The sequence below is a fragment of the Leucopleurus acutus genome (genome assembly GCF_964270905.1).
Source record: "Leucopleurus acutus genome assembly, chromosome: 11".
Lineage (NCBI taxonomy): Eukaryota > Metazoa > Chordata > Mammalia > Artiodactyla > Delphinidae > Leucopleurus > Leucopleurus acutus.
In genome coordinates this window covers 85,991,645-86,008,916 of record NC_139152.1, presented here as the reverse complement: position 1 = coordinate 86,008,916, position 17,272 = coordinate 85,991,645, and the positions used below count along the sequence as shown (strand labels likewise).

Below are 17,272 nucleotides of genomic sequence, written 5' to 3'. Positions count from 1 at the left end.
ACCCAGCCCCACCCATCAGCAGTCTAGCGGATTAAAGTTTTACTGAGCTCCTCCCACCAGAGCAACAGTCAGCTCTACCTACCACCAGTCCCTACCATCAGGAAACTTGCATAATCCTCTTATATAGCCTCATCCACCAGAGGGCAGACAGCAGAAGCAAGAACTACAATCCTGCAGCCTGTGGAACAAAAACCACATTCACAGAAAGATAGACAAGATGAAAAGGCAGAGGGATATGTACCAGATGAAGGAACAAGATAAAACCACAGAAAAATAACTAAATGAAGTGGAGATAGGCAACCTTCCAGAAAAAGAATTCAGAATAATGATAGTGAAGATGATCCAGGACCTCGGAAAAACAATGGAGGCAAAGATCGAGAAGATGCAAGAAATGTTTAACAAAGACCTAGAAGAATTAAAGAACAAATACACAGAGATGAACAATACAATAAGTGAAATGAAAACTACACTAGAAGGAATCAATAGCAGAATAACTGAGGCAGAAGAACGGATAAGTGACCTGGAAGACAAAATGGTGAAATTCACTGCCACAGAACAGAATAAAGAAAAAAGAATAAAAAGAAATGAAGACAGCCTAAGAGACCTGTGGGACAACATTAAACACAACAACATTTGCATTATAAGGGTCCCAGAAGGAGAACAGAGAGAGAAAGGACCAGAGAAAATATTTGAACAGATTATAGTAGAAAACTTCCCTAACATGGGAAAGGAAATAGCCACCCAAGTCCAGGAAACACAGAGAGTCCCATACAGGATAAACCCAAGGAGAAACATGCCGAGACACACAGTAATCAAATTGGCAAAATATAAAGACAAAGAAAAATTATTGAAAGCAATAAGGGAAAAATGACAAATAACACACAAGGGAACTCCCATAAGGTTAACAGCTGATTTCTCAGCAGAAACTCTACAAGCCAGAAGGGAGTGGCATGATACACTTAAAGTGATGAAAGGGAAGAACCTACAACCAATATTACTCTACCCGGCAAGGATCTCATTCAGATTCGATGGAGAAATCAAAAACTTTACAGACAAGCAAAAGCTAAGAGAATTCAGCACCACCAAACCAGCTCTACAACACATGCTAAAGGAACTTCTCTAAGTGGGAAACACAAGAGAAGAAAAGGACCTACAAAAACAAACCCAAAACAATTAAGAAAATCGTCATAGGAACATACATATTGATAATTATCTTAAACGTGAATGGATTAAATGCTCCAACCAAAAGACACAGGCTTGCTGAATGGATACAAAACCAAAACCCATATATATGCTGTCTACAAGAGACCCACTTCAGACCTAGGGACACATCCAGACTGACAGTAAGGGGATGGAAAAAGATATTCCATGCAAATGGAAATCAAAAGAAAGCTGGAGTAGCAATACTTATATCAGATAAAATAGACTTTAAAATAAAGAATGTTACAAGAGACAAGGAAGGACACTGCATAATGATCAAGGGATCAATCCAAGAAGAAGATATAACAATTATAAATACATATGCACCCGACATAGGAGCACCCCAATACATAAGGCAACTGCTAAGAGCTACAAAAGAGGAAATCAACAGTAACATAGTAATAGTGGGGGACTTTAACACCTCACTTACACCAATGGACAAAATGAAAATAAATAAGGAAACAGAAGCTTTAAGTGACACAACACACCAGATTGATTTAATTGATATTTATAGGACATTCCATCCAAAAACAGCAGATTACACTTTCTTCTCAAGTGCTCATGGAACATTCTCCAGGACAGATCACATCTTGGGTCACAAATCAAGCCTCAGTAAATTTAAGAAAATTGAAATCATATCAAGTATCTTTTCTGACCACAATGCTATGAGATTAGAAATGAATTGCAGGGAAAAAAACTTAAAAAATAAACAACACATGGAGGCTAAACAATACGTTACTAATAACCAAGAGATCACTGAAGAAATCAAAAAATACCTAGAGACATATGACAATGAAAACACAATGATCCAAAACATATGGGATGCAGCAAGAGCAGTTCTAAGAGGGAAGTTTATAGCTATACAAGCCTACCTCAAGAAAGAAGAAATATCTCAAATAAATCTAACCTTACACCTAAAGGAACTAGAGAAAGAAGAACAAACAAAACCCAAAGTTAGCAGAAGGAAGGAAATCATAAAGATCACAGCAGAAATAAATGAAATAGAAACAAAGAAAACAATAGCAAAGATCAATACAATCAAAAGCTGGTTCTTTGAGAAGAAAAACAAAATTGATAAACCATTAGCCAAACTCATCAAGAAAAAGAGGGAGAGGATTCAAATCAATAAAATTAGAAACGAAAAAGGAGAAGTTACAACGGACACCACAGAAATACAAAGCATCCTAAGAGACTATTACAAGCAACTCTATGCCAATAAAATGGACAACCTGGAAGAAATGGACAAACTCCTAGAAAGGTATAACCTTCCAAGACTGAACCAGGAAGAAATAGAAAATATGAACAGACCAATCACAAGTAATGAAATTGAAACTGTGATTAAAAATCTCCCAACAATCAAAAGTCCCAGACCAGATGGCTTCACAGGTGAATTCTATCAAACATTTAGATAAGAGCTAATACCCATCCTTCCGAAACTCTTCGAAAAAACTGTGGATGAAGGAACACTCCCAAACTCGTTCTATGAGGCCACCATCACCCTGATACCAAAACCAGACAAAGATACTACAAAAAAAGAAAATTACAGACCAATATCACTGATGAATATAGATGCAAAAATCCTTAACAAAATACTAGTAAACAGAATCCAACAACACATTAAAAGGATCATACACCATGATCAAGTGGGATTTATTCCAGGGATACAAGGATTCTTCAATATATGCAAATCAGTCAATGTGATACACCATATTAACAAATTGAAGAATAAAAACCATTTGATCATCTCAATAGATGCAGAAAAAGCTTTTGACAAAATTCAAGACCCATTTATGATAGAAACTCTCCAGAAAATGGGCATAGAGGGAACCTACCTCAATATAATAAAGGCCATACACCACAAACCCACAGCGAACATCATTCTCAATGGTGAAAAACTGAAAGCATTTCCTCTAAGATCAGGAACAAGACAAGGATGTCCACTCTCGCCACTATTATTCAACATAGTTTTGGAAGTCCTAGCCATGGCAATCAGAGAAAAGAAGAAATAAAAGGAATACAAATTGGAAAAGAAGAAGTAAAACTGTCACTGTTTGCAGATGACATGATACTATACATAGAGAATCCTAAAGATGACACCAGAAAAATGCTAGAGCTAATCAATGAATTTGGTAAAGTTGAAGGATACAAAATTAATGCACAAAAATCTCTTGCATTCCTATAGAGTAATGATGAAAAATATGAAAGAGAAATTTAGGAAACACTCCCATTTACCACTGCAACAAAAAGAACAAAATACCTAGGAATAAACCTACCAAGGGAGACAAAAGACCTGTATGCAGAAAACTATAAGACACTGATGAAAGAAATTAAAGATGATACCAACAGATGGAGAGATATCCACGTTCTTGGACTGGGAGAATCAATATTGTGAAAATGACTATAGTACCCAAAGCAATCTATAGATTCAATGAAATCCCTATCAAATTACCAATAGCATTTTTTACAGAACTAGAACAAAAATTCTTAAAATTGTATAGAGACACAAAAGACCCCGAATAGCCAAAGCAGTCTTGAGGGAAAAAAGTGGAGCTGGAGGAATGAGACTCCCTGACTTCAGACTATACTATAAAACTACAGTAGTCAAGAAAATATGGTACTGGCAGAAAAACAGAAACATATATCAATGGGACAGAATAGAAACCCCAGAGGTAAACCCACGCACCTATGGTCAACTAATCTATGGCAAAGGAGGCAAGGATATACAATGGAGAAAAGACAGTGTATTCAATAAGTGATGCTGGGAAAACTGGACAGCTACATGTACAAGAATGAAATTAGAACACTCCTTAACGCCATACACAAAAAGAAACTCAAAATGGATTGGAGACCTAAATGTAAGACTGGACACTATAAAACTCTTAGAGGAAAACATAGGAAGAACACTCTCTGACATAAATCACAGCAAGATCTTTTTTGATCCACCTCCTAGAGTAATGGAAATAAAAACAAAAATAAACAAATGGGACCTAATGAAACTTAAAAGCTTTTGCAAAGCAAAGAAAACTACAAACAAGACGAAAAGACAACCCTCAGAGTGGGAAAAATATTTGCAAATGAATCAATGGATAAATGATTAATCTCCAAACTATATAAACAGCTCAATATTAAAAAAACAAACAACCCAATCCAAAAATGGGCAGAAGACCTAAATAGACATTTCTCCAAAAAAGACACACAGATGGCCAAGAAGCATGTGAAAAGCTGCTCAACATCACTAATTATTAGAGAAATGCAAATCAAAAGTACAGTGAGGTATCACCTCACACCAGTAAGAATGGGCATCATCAGAAAATCTAGAAACAACAAATGCTGGAGAGGGTGTGGAGAAAAGGGAACCCTCCTGCACTGTTGGTGGGAATGTAAATTGATATAGCCACTATGGAGAACAGTATGGAGGTTCCTTAAAAAACTAAAAATAGAACTACCATATGACCCAGCAATCCCACTACTGGGCATATACCCACAGAAAACCATAATTCAAAAGGACACATGCACCACAATGTTCATTGCAGCACTATTTAAAATAGCCAGGTCATGGAAACAACCTACATGCCCATCAAGAGAAGAATGCATAAAGAAGATGTGGTACATATATACAATGGAATATTAGTCAGCCATAAAAAGGAACGAAATTAGGTCATTTGTTGAGAGTGGATGGATCTAGAGACTGTCATACAGAGTGAAGTAAGTCAGAAAGGGAAAAACAAGTATCGTATATTAATGCATATATGTGGAACCTAGAAAAATGGTACAGATGAACTAGTTTGCAGGGCAGAAATTGAGACACAGATGTAGAGAACAAACGTATGGACACCACGGGGGGAAAGTGGTGGGGAGGTGGGGGTGGTGGTGTGATGAATTGGGCAGTTGGGATTAACATGTATACACTGATGTGTATAAAATTGATGGCTAATAAGAACCTGCTGTATAAAAAAATAAAATTCAAAAATTCAAAAAAAATACATACATGCACTCCAGTGTTCATTGCAGCACTATTTACAATAGCCAGGACATGGAAGCAACGTAAATGTCCATCAACAGAAGAATGGATAAAGAAATGTGGTACATATATACAATGGAATATTACTCAGCCATAAAATGGAATGAAACTGTGTAATTTGCAGAGACATGGATGGACCTAGAGACTGTCATACAGAGTGAAGTAAGTCAGCAAGAGAAAAACAAATATTGTATAACATCACTTATATGTGGAATCTAGAAAATGATACAGATGAACTTATTTGCAAAGCAGAAATAGAAATACAGACGTAGAGAATGGACGTGTGGATACCAGGGGAGGAAGAGGGTCTGGGATGAATTGGGAGATTGGGATTGACATATATACACTACTATGTATAAAACAGATAACTAATGAGAACCTCCTGTATAGCACAGGGAACTCACTCAGTGCTCTGTGGTGACCTAAATGGGAAGGAAATCCAAAAAAGAGGGGATATATGTATACATATAGTTGATTCACTTTGCTGTACACCAGAAACTAAAACATTTTAAAGCAAATATACTACAATAAAAATTAATTTAAAAAAGGGACCACAGACTTAACTGTAAAACCTAAATCTCTAAAACTTCTGGGAGAAAATACAAGAGAAAATCTGTGACCCTGGGTTAGATTTCTTAGATATAACACCAAAGCATGACCCATTAAAGAGAAAAATGAAAATGGGACTTCATTAAAATTAAAAACTTCTGCTCTTCAAAAGATTAAGAAAACGAAAAGATAAGATATAGACTGGGAGAAAATATTTGTAGATCAAATCTATCTGATAATGGACTTGTATCCATAATATATAAAGAAGATTCAATACTCATAATAAAAAAACCCAATTAAAAAATGTGCAGAGGGCTTGAACTGATACTTCCCTCAAAGAAAATACAAACACATGATTCTCAACATGATTAGTCATGAGATACCATTACCCACCTATTAGAATGGCTAAAATTAAAAAGACTCATTAAAGTGTTGGAGAGGATGTGGAGAAACTAGTACTCCCACGTACTGTTGGTGGGAACCTACAATTGTACAAGTACTTTGGAAAACAGTTTGGCAATTTCTTTAAAAGTTAGATATATACCTACCATAACTGCAGCCATTATACTCCTAGGAATGTACACAATAGAAATGGAAGCATATATTCATAGACCTGTATACGCGTCTTTCTGGCTCTCTTCACTGTTCATAGCAGTTTTATTCGTATTAGCCCAAAACTGGAAACAACCAAAATGTCAACCAAAGGCGAATGGATAAGGCAGTTGTGGTATAACTATACTCAGCAATAGAAAGGAGCGAACTACTGATACATGCAACAATGTGGATGAATCTCAGAATAATTGTGCTGCATGAAATAAGCCAGACCAAAAATAGTACATACTGTATGATTCCATTTCTTTAACATTCTGGAAATGCAAACTAACCTATAGTGACAGAAAACAAGATCAGGTTGCCTAGGACATGAGGATGTGTGGGAGAAATTAGAAAGAGGAGCAAAGAAACTTTTAGAGGTGGTGGATGTTTTCATAATCTTGATTGTAGTAATGGTTTCACAGGTGTACAAATATGTCAAACCTCATCAAATTGTATGCTTTAAATACGTGCAGTTTACTGAACGTCAAACGTACTGCCATAAAGTGGTTTTAAAAATGTGAATGTATCATGATACATGTTATGTACAAAAGATTGATTTTTCAGAATTGTCTTGCATTGACCTTTTGCTTAACAAAAAGTAATCCATAATCAAAGCACAATCTTTTTTTTTAAATTGAAGTACAGTTGATTTACAATGTTGTGTTAGTTTCAGGTGTACAGCAAAGTGATTCAGATATATACATACATATAAATATATAGAAGAATATATATTTTTAGAATCTTTTCCATTATAGGTTATTACAAGATATTGAATATAGTTCCCTGTGCTATACAATAGGTCCTTGTTGTTTATTTTTTATATAGTAGTGTGTATCTTTTAATCCCAAACTCCCAATTTATCCCTCCTCCCGCCTCTTTCCCCTTTGGTAACCATAAATTTGTCTTTGTCTGCAAAGCACAATCTTAAAAACGCATGGATTAAATAATGTCGATTTCATTCTTCCATTTTCCAGTGGCACCATAACACAAGGTCATAGCTGTCTGGGCGTGGCTCTTTTTCAGGTGTCAAAGAACGTGCAGGGCACAACGACAGAGAATGCTTTTAACTTCACTCACTCCAGAGTGACCTCACCTAAGCACGCGTGGCTCAGTGTGCGAATCTCCACCCGCTCCTAAAAGGTGGTAAACGTTAGCAACCTCCTTTGTGGGTGCGAAAGCACAAATGATTCAAGAATCCAGCCAGAGCCGAGGTCAAGACTCGACATCTGCCAGGAAATTCAACTATAGAGAGAATGATGAGGGCGCCGAGAGCCTGGGGCCGGGAAAGGTCTGCGTATCGGTTTAAAAAGAAAAAAAAGACAAGACACTTGCTCTGGCCGAAAATCCCACTTCCGTCCGGGTCACGTGCCCACGCCGGAAGTGAAACGGGTTTCCGGTCCGGCGCGGGCCTCATCCCCTGCACTTTTGGTCCGGTCCGCCGCCGCCCGCTCTGTCTCCGGAGCGCTCTTCAACCGTCCCCTGACCCGCTTCCGAGTGCCAGTGCAGCTCGAGGTACAGTCTCCCCCGGGGCGCACCCCTAGGCTGTGCAGTGCGGTCTGTAGTGCTTCTTCTCCCAGGGGTTGCTGGGCCCCGCGGGAAATCTTCGGGTGCAACCTTCCGCTCGCTCTGCTAGAGCTGCCTTTGAACTCAGAAATCCCGGCCCCCCAACTAAGAACCCGCGGCCTTCTGGTCTTCCGCCTCCAGGGGGCGTTCATGCGCTCAGCGCCCTCGTTTCATGGTTGAGGACCCAAGTGTTCTGACTCCGTCCCTGCGCTGCAGCGGGGCTCGTTTACCCCCACGGCTTAGTGGGGACCTGGGAACGTTCTAATATCGCACGCTTTCCCTCTCCCTTAAGCCTGCCGACCATGCCCGCGGGCGTGTCCTGGACGTCCTACCTGAAAATGTTCGCCGCCAGCCTCCTGGCCATGTGCGCCGGCGCGGAGGTGGTGCACCGGTACTACCGGCCGGACCTGGTGAGTGCAGGAGGGTCCCCGCGCGTCGCTCCTGGACCACTTCATTTTCACAGCAGCAAAAGTGATCTTGAAATTAGGAGCACGTCTACCCGGGACCTAAAACCTTGTGGTGGCATCTCATTGCCGTTAGAGCAATACATGGCCTGCTCTTACACAGTCTTGAAGTTTTACACGGTCTGGCACCTGTCTGCCACTGGCCTTATCTTCTAGTGTTTCTTCTTTGTTCCCTCTCTTGCAGCCACAGCGACTTCCTTGCTGTTTCTCAAACTCGTCAAACCTGTCCCAAGCTCAAGGTCATGCTGTTTCTTTTCTTGGAATGCTTTTCTCCCAGATATTGGCTTGGTTTACTTCTTCAAAACGTCAAGTCTCTGCTCAAATATCTCCTCTAGCAATGAGGGTTCTTTGTACAGCCCCCAAAGGATTCCTCCTCTGCCATTGTCTCAGTCCTTCGTTTTTGATAGAGCACTTGTCAATGATTTGCAATTATTTTATTCCTTTGTCTTTTTACTTGTTCTTTGTTTCCTCCACTAGAATGTAATCTCCAGGAAGGGACTGTGCCTATCTGGTTCGCTCTTGTGTCTCAGTCACCTAGAAAAGGCCGTAGAATGTATTGATAGTAGATGCTTAATAAATATTTGTTGAATGAGGAAGGAGTGAATATAGGCATTCAAAGGAGGGAGGAATTTTAATTAATTTTAATAAGCATTCCCGGAAGTAGAACCGAGAATTAGAGGTACTTTTGAGGAGTTATGGTCTTGAGGAGGTGGAGGCAAGGAAGTACAGTGCAAATAATTCCAAGAGTGTGCTCCGTGTTATGCTGTGGGCGTGAATAGAGTGGAGCACAGCGCAGGGAGCAGTCATTTCTGCCTGGACTCTGGACAGGTAACAAAGAGAACCAACCGTTCGTTGGTTTCTAATTTCCGTGAATTAGCACTACAGTTTTGGAGGTGTTTTTTTTGGTTTTCGGAAGAGGAAACAGGTTCAGCAGGGTGAAGGTGATTTCCCGAAGTCGCATAGCTTAATGATGATTTGAAGCCCAAGCTTTCTGTTCAGTGTTTCTCTTTTTTGAACCTGTTAATGAAATAATACAACACCCTTGGAGTGTTCCAATTGAATTCAAGCATGTAGAGTAAAAAGTGAAAATCCCCCCCGCTGATAACCTCCTTTATCCAATCTGCTCTCCAAGGTAACTACCATTGTTGGTTGGCATATCCTTCCAGACTTTTTACTGTTGTTGAATACACACACACATACATAGAGTTTATGGGGTGTTTTTCCCCATGTAAATAGAAATTCATATACACATTTCTCTGCGGCTTGCTTGTTTTGGTTAATGTCTGTATGAATAGATTTACTTATAGCCTTTTTTCTTTCTGGCCACTGAATAGTATTTCATACTATTGATATTCCGTATATTAGTTACTCAATTCCCTATTGATGTTTAACTTGTTATCTAGCTTTTGTACAAACAATGCTGCAGTAGCTCTTTCTTACCACTTTAGACTGCTTCTTTTGAATTCTACGGAGGCATCAAGGATACTTAGTGGGGACAGAAAGGGGTTAGAACCTTACACAGAAATGCAGTTTGGTCTCTAGCTTGTGCAGGAATAGACATCAGACAGGCTTTACAAAGGGAGGGATGCCTGTGATTTGACCCTGGGAAATTTGCCCTTTCATTCACCCATCTCATAAGTCAGAACATGCAAGTGTTGTTACCAGCAGCTACCTGGATCTTGGGATGTGGCAGCATGAAACCAGAATCTCTAGAAGGGGCATACTGAAGTGTCTCAGGCCACCTCATCCTGATTGGGTGGTGACATTGGCAGTGGGGCACCTCTGTAGGGACTTGTAGGCCGGGGCTGGCTGTGTGTAGGAGGCTGTTGGCTTTACTAACATTTAAGGAATTTATGTTCTTTACCTATGTCTGTTGGTATTGTTCCAGCAATTATAGTCACTATTGTAACCACCACCAGCCTTTGCAGGAGTCTTTCAGTCTCTGCAGCTAGAGGTCTGGGTGGATTCTAGAGCAGAGGAGACCGGAAGGGCTGCCTAGGACTTGTGCTCAGTGCTGTCTTAAGGGAGAAGCTTTAAGGGCACCTTTTCCTCGTCGTCCAGCCCAGCTCATCAAAACAGAAGAGGAGGCAAAGACTCAGGGCAGATGCTCCGTCCTGGAATAGAGAGTGCTTTCTGCTCGAGCTTCCCTTTTGCATTTCCTTTTACTCTTACATTACTTGTACTTATCCTGTTTTTCTTAATTTATAATCTGTTTACTATTGGAGGCATAGAAGGTCAAAAGACACAGTCTCTGGACTCATTTTACAGCATTCATTCTTGGTTGTGTCCAGACACACCCATACGCACACCAACTGCTATTTAGAACCTCTGCTGACATTGCTAACTTTTGATGCCAAAATCACTTTACTCTTAAAAATTGGTTATATATTTAGTATATAAATAAGAAGTGCTACATTTTTTTAAATCAAAGTTGAACTGTCATTTTAGCCAAAAAGTGGAAACAATCCAAATAAATATCCATCAGCTGGTGAGTGGATAAATTGATGGTACTTATATCCTTTTATTTTTATTTTTTTTAATTTTTTGGCCGCACCGCGTGGCATGCGGGATCTTAGTTCCCTGACCAGGGGTCAAACTTGTGCCCCCTGCAGTGGAAGTGTGGAGCCTTAACCCCTGGACCTCCAGGGAATTCCCCGGTAAATCCTTGTAGTGGAATATTATTTGCTCCTAAAAGGGCATGAAGTATTGATATATGTGACAACACCGATGAACCTTGGAAACATGCTAAGTGAAAGAAACTAGTCACAAAAGACCACATGTTGTCTGATACCATTTATATGAAATGTCCAGAAGAGGCAAGTCTGTAGAGATGGGGCAGTGGCTTGCTGGTGGTGGTGGTGGTGGTGTGTGGAAATGGGAGCCACTGCTAATGGGTTTGGGTTGCATTTTGGGGTGATGAAAATGTTCTAAAATTTATTATAGTGACAGATGTGCAATTTTGTGAATATACCAAAAGTCGTTGACTATTTAAATAGGTGAATAGTATGGTGTGTGAATTATATCTCACTAAAGCTGTTACAAGTTAGAACAAAACCACCTTTTTAAAATATATATTTATTTATTTATTTGGCTGTGCTGGGTCTTAGTTGTGGCACGCGGGATCAGTTGCAGCATGTGAACTCTTAGTTGTGGCATGCGGGAGCTAGTTCCCTGACCAGGGATCGAACCGGGCCCCCTACATTGGGAGCGTGAAGTCTTAACCACTGGACTGGCAGGGAAGTCCCCAAAATCACCTTTCTTGAAGGCAGTTTTGTATTTTTTTGCCTACTGCTTTATGCTTTGCGCATAATAGGCACTTACTGTTTTTGAATAAATGAATTAATTCCTAGTATCTGTTTTCTGTGCCAGGCACATGGTAGAGAGGTCAGTAAGTAGTGCAGGAATGAATTTCCCAGTGTGGAAAGCCTTGTTCAAATTCGTGATCTGTCAATCGATAACTGATGCAAACTTTCCCTCTGTGAGTCCTTTAGTACTTAAGACGTAGCCCAGATGATAGAGTCCTGTAAATAGAGGGCTAGAAAGTGACATAGATCGACTGCAGGTTCTCATAATAAAGATTTATCATTGAGTAGCTGGAGGCTTTTTGTTCTTTTTTACTTTTTACTTTCTTTGAGGTTTTTCAGGTTACATTTAATTACAGTCTTAGAAAGCATTGGTATCTATATATTTTGTTTGTTTTTATTTTTGTTTTTTATAGACAATACCTGAAATTCCACCACAGCCTGGAGAACTCAAAACAGAGCTTTTGGGACTGAAAGAGAGACAACATGAACCTCAAAATTCGTCTCTGCCAAGAACTCTGTGAATAATGTTATGAGAATTAAATATGTAGTTTTAGAATTTACTGAGTCAAACTACTTGTGTTTAAGCACTAATACAATGCTAACTGCAAGAGGAAGTGCTCAGCAGATGTTAACCGATGCATTGAGATTTAGTTATGGTTTGACTAATGTTTCTTGAAAACTGCCAAAACTTATATCATCAGCTCCTCTAATGCGGTTTGATAGATACCTAGTCTTAAATATCATGTGAGAGAACACAGTTGCAGTGTCTCCTACCCTTATAATTCTGGCTTATTTCTCTGAATAAGCTTGACTATAACGGCAAATGGGAATTATAAATTAACTATAATAAAAGTCACATTGACCATGAATGCTTAGGGTGAGAAGTTAATATTTCTCTAAATATCGGAAAGTACTATTTGTACTAAACTGAATTCAGTTGAAATATTCAAAGTTTGAAATTCTTTCAGAGTTGTATATATAACACAATTATAAACAATTGTGACTTGGATGGTCACAAGTTCTCTACCCCCAAATTTGAGACACCATTTGGCATTTAATTTCTCTTATAAACTATATTCTAAAATAACTGATAAACATAAATGAGTATTGTTATGGGTTGAATTGTATCCCCCCAAAAGATGTTGAAGTCCTAACTCCCAGTACCTGTGAGTGTGTATTTGGAAATAGGGTCTTTGCAGTTGTAATGAAGTAAAGATGAGGTCATTGGGGTGGGCCCTAATCCAATGTGAATGGTGTCTTTTTATAAGAAGAGGAAAACGCCATGTAAAGACAGACACACAGGGAGAATGCCAGGTGATAACAGAAGCAAAGATTGGAGTGATGCAGCCACAAGCCAGGGGACACCACCAGAAGCTAGGAAGAGACAGGGCAGGATTCTACCCAGAGTCTGTGAACATGGCTCTGCTGACACCTGGATTTCGGACTTTTGGCCCCTAGAACTGTGAGAGAATAAATTTCTGTTGTTTTAAGCCATCCACTTAATGTTTCTTTGTTATGGCAGCCCTGGGAAACTAATACCAACGTGTTAGCCCTTTTCTGAGTCTATGAAAGCAGGTCGAAAGTAATTTATAGAGCAGTCAGCTCTGTGTTCAGGGCTGTTTTTCCAAAAGAAGTTTTTAAAAATTCTGAATTTCTAATGATAATGTCTAAGCTTATTACTTCTTAGCCAGTTACCAGATTGCTACATGATAGAGATCTTTGGGGTCAATGTTGAAATCTTAAATTCCTAAGTGCAAACAAAATGCTTTTGTTTCTCTCCATAGTCAGTGCCCTTTTAGTTTAACAGTATAAAGCAACTAAATGAAATGGTTTGTTTCCAGACTCATATACCAGATTTTTCTTTTCTACTCTGTGTCATTTGGTACTTTATCATATGTTCCCAGCACAAAGAGAATCTTCAATTCTGTCAGTGACAGATGAGCAGTACCCTACCCTAGGAAAACAAGGGCCGGGATTCTGAGGTGGAAGATGGGCTTTTTTTTTAAAATGTAAATTTATTTATTTATTCATTCATTTACCTATTCATTTATGGCTGCGTTGGGTCTTCTTTGCTGCGCGCGGGCTTTCTCTAGTTGCGGCGAGCGGGGGCTACTCTTTGTTGCGGTGCATGGGCTTCTCATTGCAGTGGCTTCTCTTGTTGCAGAGCACGGGCTCTAGGCACGCAGGCTTCAGTAGTTGTGGCTCACGGGCTCCAGAGTGCAGGCTCAGTAGTTGTGGTGCACGGGCTTAGTTGCTCTGCAGCATGTGGGATCTTCCTGTACCAGGGATTGAACCCATGTCCCCTGCATTGGCAGGTGGACTCCCAACCACTGTGCCACCAGGGAAGTCCCCAGAAGGTGGACTTTTTAGTTGAGACTGATTGCTGTTTCCTGATACATTATTTACTGTGCTCTTGTGCACAAGTCTTCCCTTCTCTGTATCAAATTTCATAGCATCGTTAACTGAATACATTTTTCTTGAAAAAAAAAATGGTACACTTTACAAATGGTGAAGCTTGCCACAGCTGCCATTGCAAGGGCTTTATATCAAACTGGAAGAAGTCTATTTTTTTTTTAGTTAAAGGGATTTAAAAATGTTTTCCTAAATATTAATTTGGTAATTCTAGTCAAGGTGCCTAACTTCCGCAAGTAGTTGGAATTCCCAAAGGCTTCAGGGAAGGATACTTGATTTAGTATAAATCAACAAGAAAAAGTCAGGATTTGAACCCAAATTTCCTACAAGACAATGGCTTCATGAAGGTGAAAAATTAATTTTATAGCTATTAAAATTCAAATGTACCAAAAGCAAAAAATGCCATCATTTCAGTAAGTGCTGATTCTAAGTAACTTTAACCAAGGTATATATTATATATATTTTTTCCTTTTTTTAAGCTGACCCCATTGTGAAAAATGGACATTATGGTGGGTGTAGAAATGTTGCCTCCGGATTCCCAGGAAAAGGCTTGTCACCCCAGCGCTGAATGCTTGTCAGCGGGCTCCCTTCAGCTGCCAGCTCCTGCAGGGACGGCCTCAGCCAGCACCACCTGGCTCAAAGCTGCACAGCACAGAGGGGCCGGCAGCTGTGAGGGACCCCGGTTCAGCTCACTTCCCCGCACGGTTGGCTGAGGCTGGTTTTGGACTTGCGTTGCTGCTCGACTTCTCCTTCTGCGCAGTCTCCTTTGCTTTCCTTCCACAGGTGCTCATCTAAGGGCATGCCTTCATAAATATTCTGCACACTAAACTCCATCTCAGTGCTTCCTGGAGAACCAAACCTGTGACAAAAACCAAGTATTAAAAGTAGAACTAGAGGGCTTCCCTAGTGGCGCAGTGGTTGAGTCCGCCTGCCGATATAGGGGACACGGGTTCGTGCCCCGGTCCGGGAAGATCCCACATGCCGCGGAGCGGCTGGGCCCGTGAGCCATGGCCGCTGAGCCTGCGCATCCGGAGCCTGTGCTCCTCAACGGGAGAGGCCACAACAGTGAGAGGCCCGCGTACCGCAAAAAAAAAAAAAAAAAGAACTAGATTAGTTCTTAATAAAGCTGTGAGGGAACAGTTCACGACAGCTCAGCTGTAACCCGTCAGATAATTTAGACCAGTTAAACAGCTGTAGTGCAAGGTGTATATGGCATAGCTGCATAGCTGCCTGTTTCTACCAAAACCTCAGGGAGAATGCTGCTTTTTACACTTCCTGATGGAAACAATGGAAATTTAGAATTTGTAATTGGAAGATTCTGAGAAGTTTCAGATGCCACAAATTTAATGCGACCTGATGGCTTTAATTTTTATGTCCTACTACTAAAAGTAGTCATTTATAGTGGCCAAAAAATGGGAAACAAATACAACTAATAGCTAATATAACATTGTATCAGGAAAGGAAGCTATACCTTAATATATAAGCTATATATTCTATTAAGCTATACCTATATATTATACCTATATATTAAGCTATACCTTAATATATATACCTTAATATAACATTGTATATATACCTTATATATATATATATATACCTTATATATACCTTATATATATATATATACCTTATATATATATACCTTATATATATATACCTTATATATATATACCTTATATATATATATACCTTATATATATACCTTATATATATATACTATATATATATACCTTATATATATATACCTTATATATATATACCTTATATATACCTTATATATATATACCTTATATATACCTTATATATACCTTATATACCTTATATATACCTTATATACCTTATATATATATATATACCTTATATATACCTTATATATATATATATATATATATATATAGTATATATACCTTAATATAACATTGTATCAGGAAAGGAAGCTATACCTTAACTGATAGCCTGTTTCTCTATGACTGAGTTCCCATTTTCTTAAAAGGGAAAAGAAGCAGGGCAGATTTTTAAAAAGATGATTGTAGGGTATGTAGGGTATCTAGTAATTTCAAAGTGATGAAACTAAAAAAAACTAAAAAAAGAGCTTGATGCGGAGGGGTAGGAAGCATATAATGATTAGAATTACGAGAAGCCTAGAAAGTGTCCTAGATTATCAGGAAAATTGTGAAGTGTTCAACAACTTTATTGTACATAAAATTAGGTTCCACAGAATTTTCTCACACACCATGATCTCTGAATATGCAAATGAGTAACATTTTCTCTCCCTAGCCAGTTAAAAAAAAATACTATTTCAGATGGCTATATTTAGAGAAACCATTTCTCCCGTAACACATTTTAAAACAAATTAAACATATCGATGAGGATCTTCACTGTAGTTATACTTGTGGTAGGACTATAGATGATTTTAAAAAGACAGCCTTTTAATTTTGGAATAAATTTAGATTTACAGGAAAACTGCCAAGATAGCACAGTTCCTGTATCCCACTGCCTGTTTCCATGAATGCCCTCATCTTACATGACCATGCTAGACATCACACATGCCAGAGCTAAGGCACAAATGAATATGTCCGACTCTGGATTTCACCAGCTTTCACCCGTTACTACATTGCATTTAGTTGCCATGTAGTTTCCTCCAGTCTGTGACTATTTGTTTTTTGGGTTTTTTTTAACATCTTTATTGGAGTATAATCGCTTTACAATGGTGTGTTAGTTTCTGCTTTATAACAAAGTGCATCTGCTATACATATATCCCCATATCTCCTCCCTCTTGTGTCTCCCTCCCACCCTCCCTTTCTTTGGTTTTGACCTTAAAAATTTTTGAAGAGTACTGTTCACATATGCTAGGTTAGGTTAAGGTTAGGAAGTTTTGGAAAGAATGCCAGAGGTGAGGTACCTTTCCTCATCACATCAGCGGGTACATGACATCCCTGGTGATAAGAACCTTGATCACTTGGTTATTAAGGTAGCACTTGCCAAGTTTCTCTATAGAAAGTTACTGTTTTCTCCTTTCCATACTCCGGAAGACAGTCATTAAATCCAGCCCACATTGAAAAAGAAAAGGATTAAGCTCCACTTCCTAGAAAGGGGAGCTTCTACATGTATTATTTGGAATTCTTCTGTAAGGAAGAGTATGTCTTCTTTCTATGGGTGGTTTT

General features: G+C 39.1%; 1 protein-coding gene across 1 annotated transcript; it reads left to right on the top strand.

The window, feature by feature from the left end:
- The first annotated feature begins 7,784 nt into the window (after window positions 1-7,784).
- On the top strand, window positions 7,785-13,288 carry UQCC6 (ubiquinol-cytochrome c reductase complex assembly factor 6). Its single transcript, XM_082849971.1, has 3 exons — window positions 7,785-7,876; window positions 8,220-8,337; window positions 12,110-13,288. The coding sequence occupies exons 2-3, from the start codon at window positions 8,230-8,232 to the stop codon at window positions 12,215-12,217; spliced, it is 216 nt and encodes a 71-aa protein (XP_082706097.1). The 5' UTR covers window positions 7,785-7,876; window positions 8,220-8,229; the 3' UTR covers window positions 12,218-13,288.
- The last annotated feature ends 3,984 nt before the right edge of the window (window positions 13,289-17,272 follow it).

Coding starts and splice junctions, on each gene's coding strand:
- UQCC6 (XM_082849971.1), top strand. CDS start 8,230: ATGCCCGCGGGCGTGTCCTGGACGTCCTACCTGAAAATGTTCGCCGCC. Junction 8,338..12,109: donor GGTACTACCGGCCGGACCTG/GTGAGTGCAGGA, acceptor TGTTTTTTATAG/ACAATACCTGAAATTCCACC.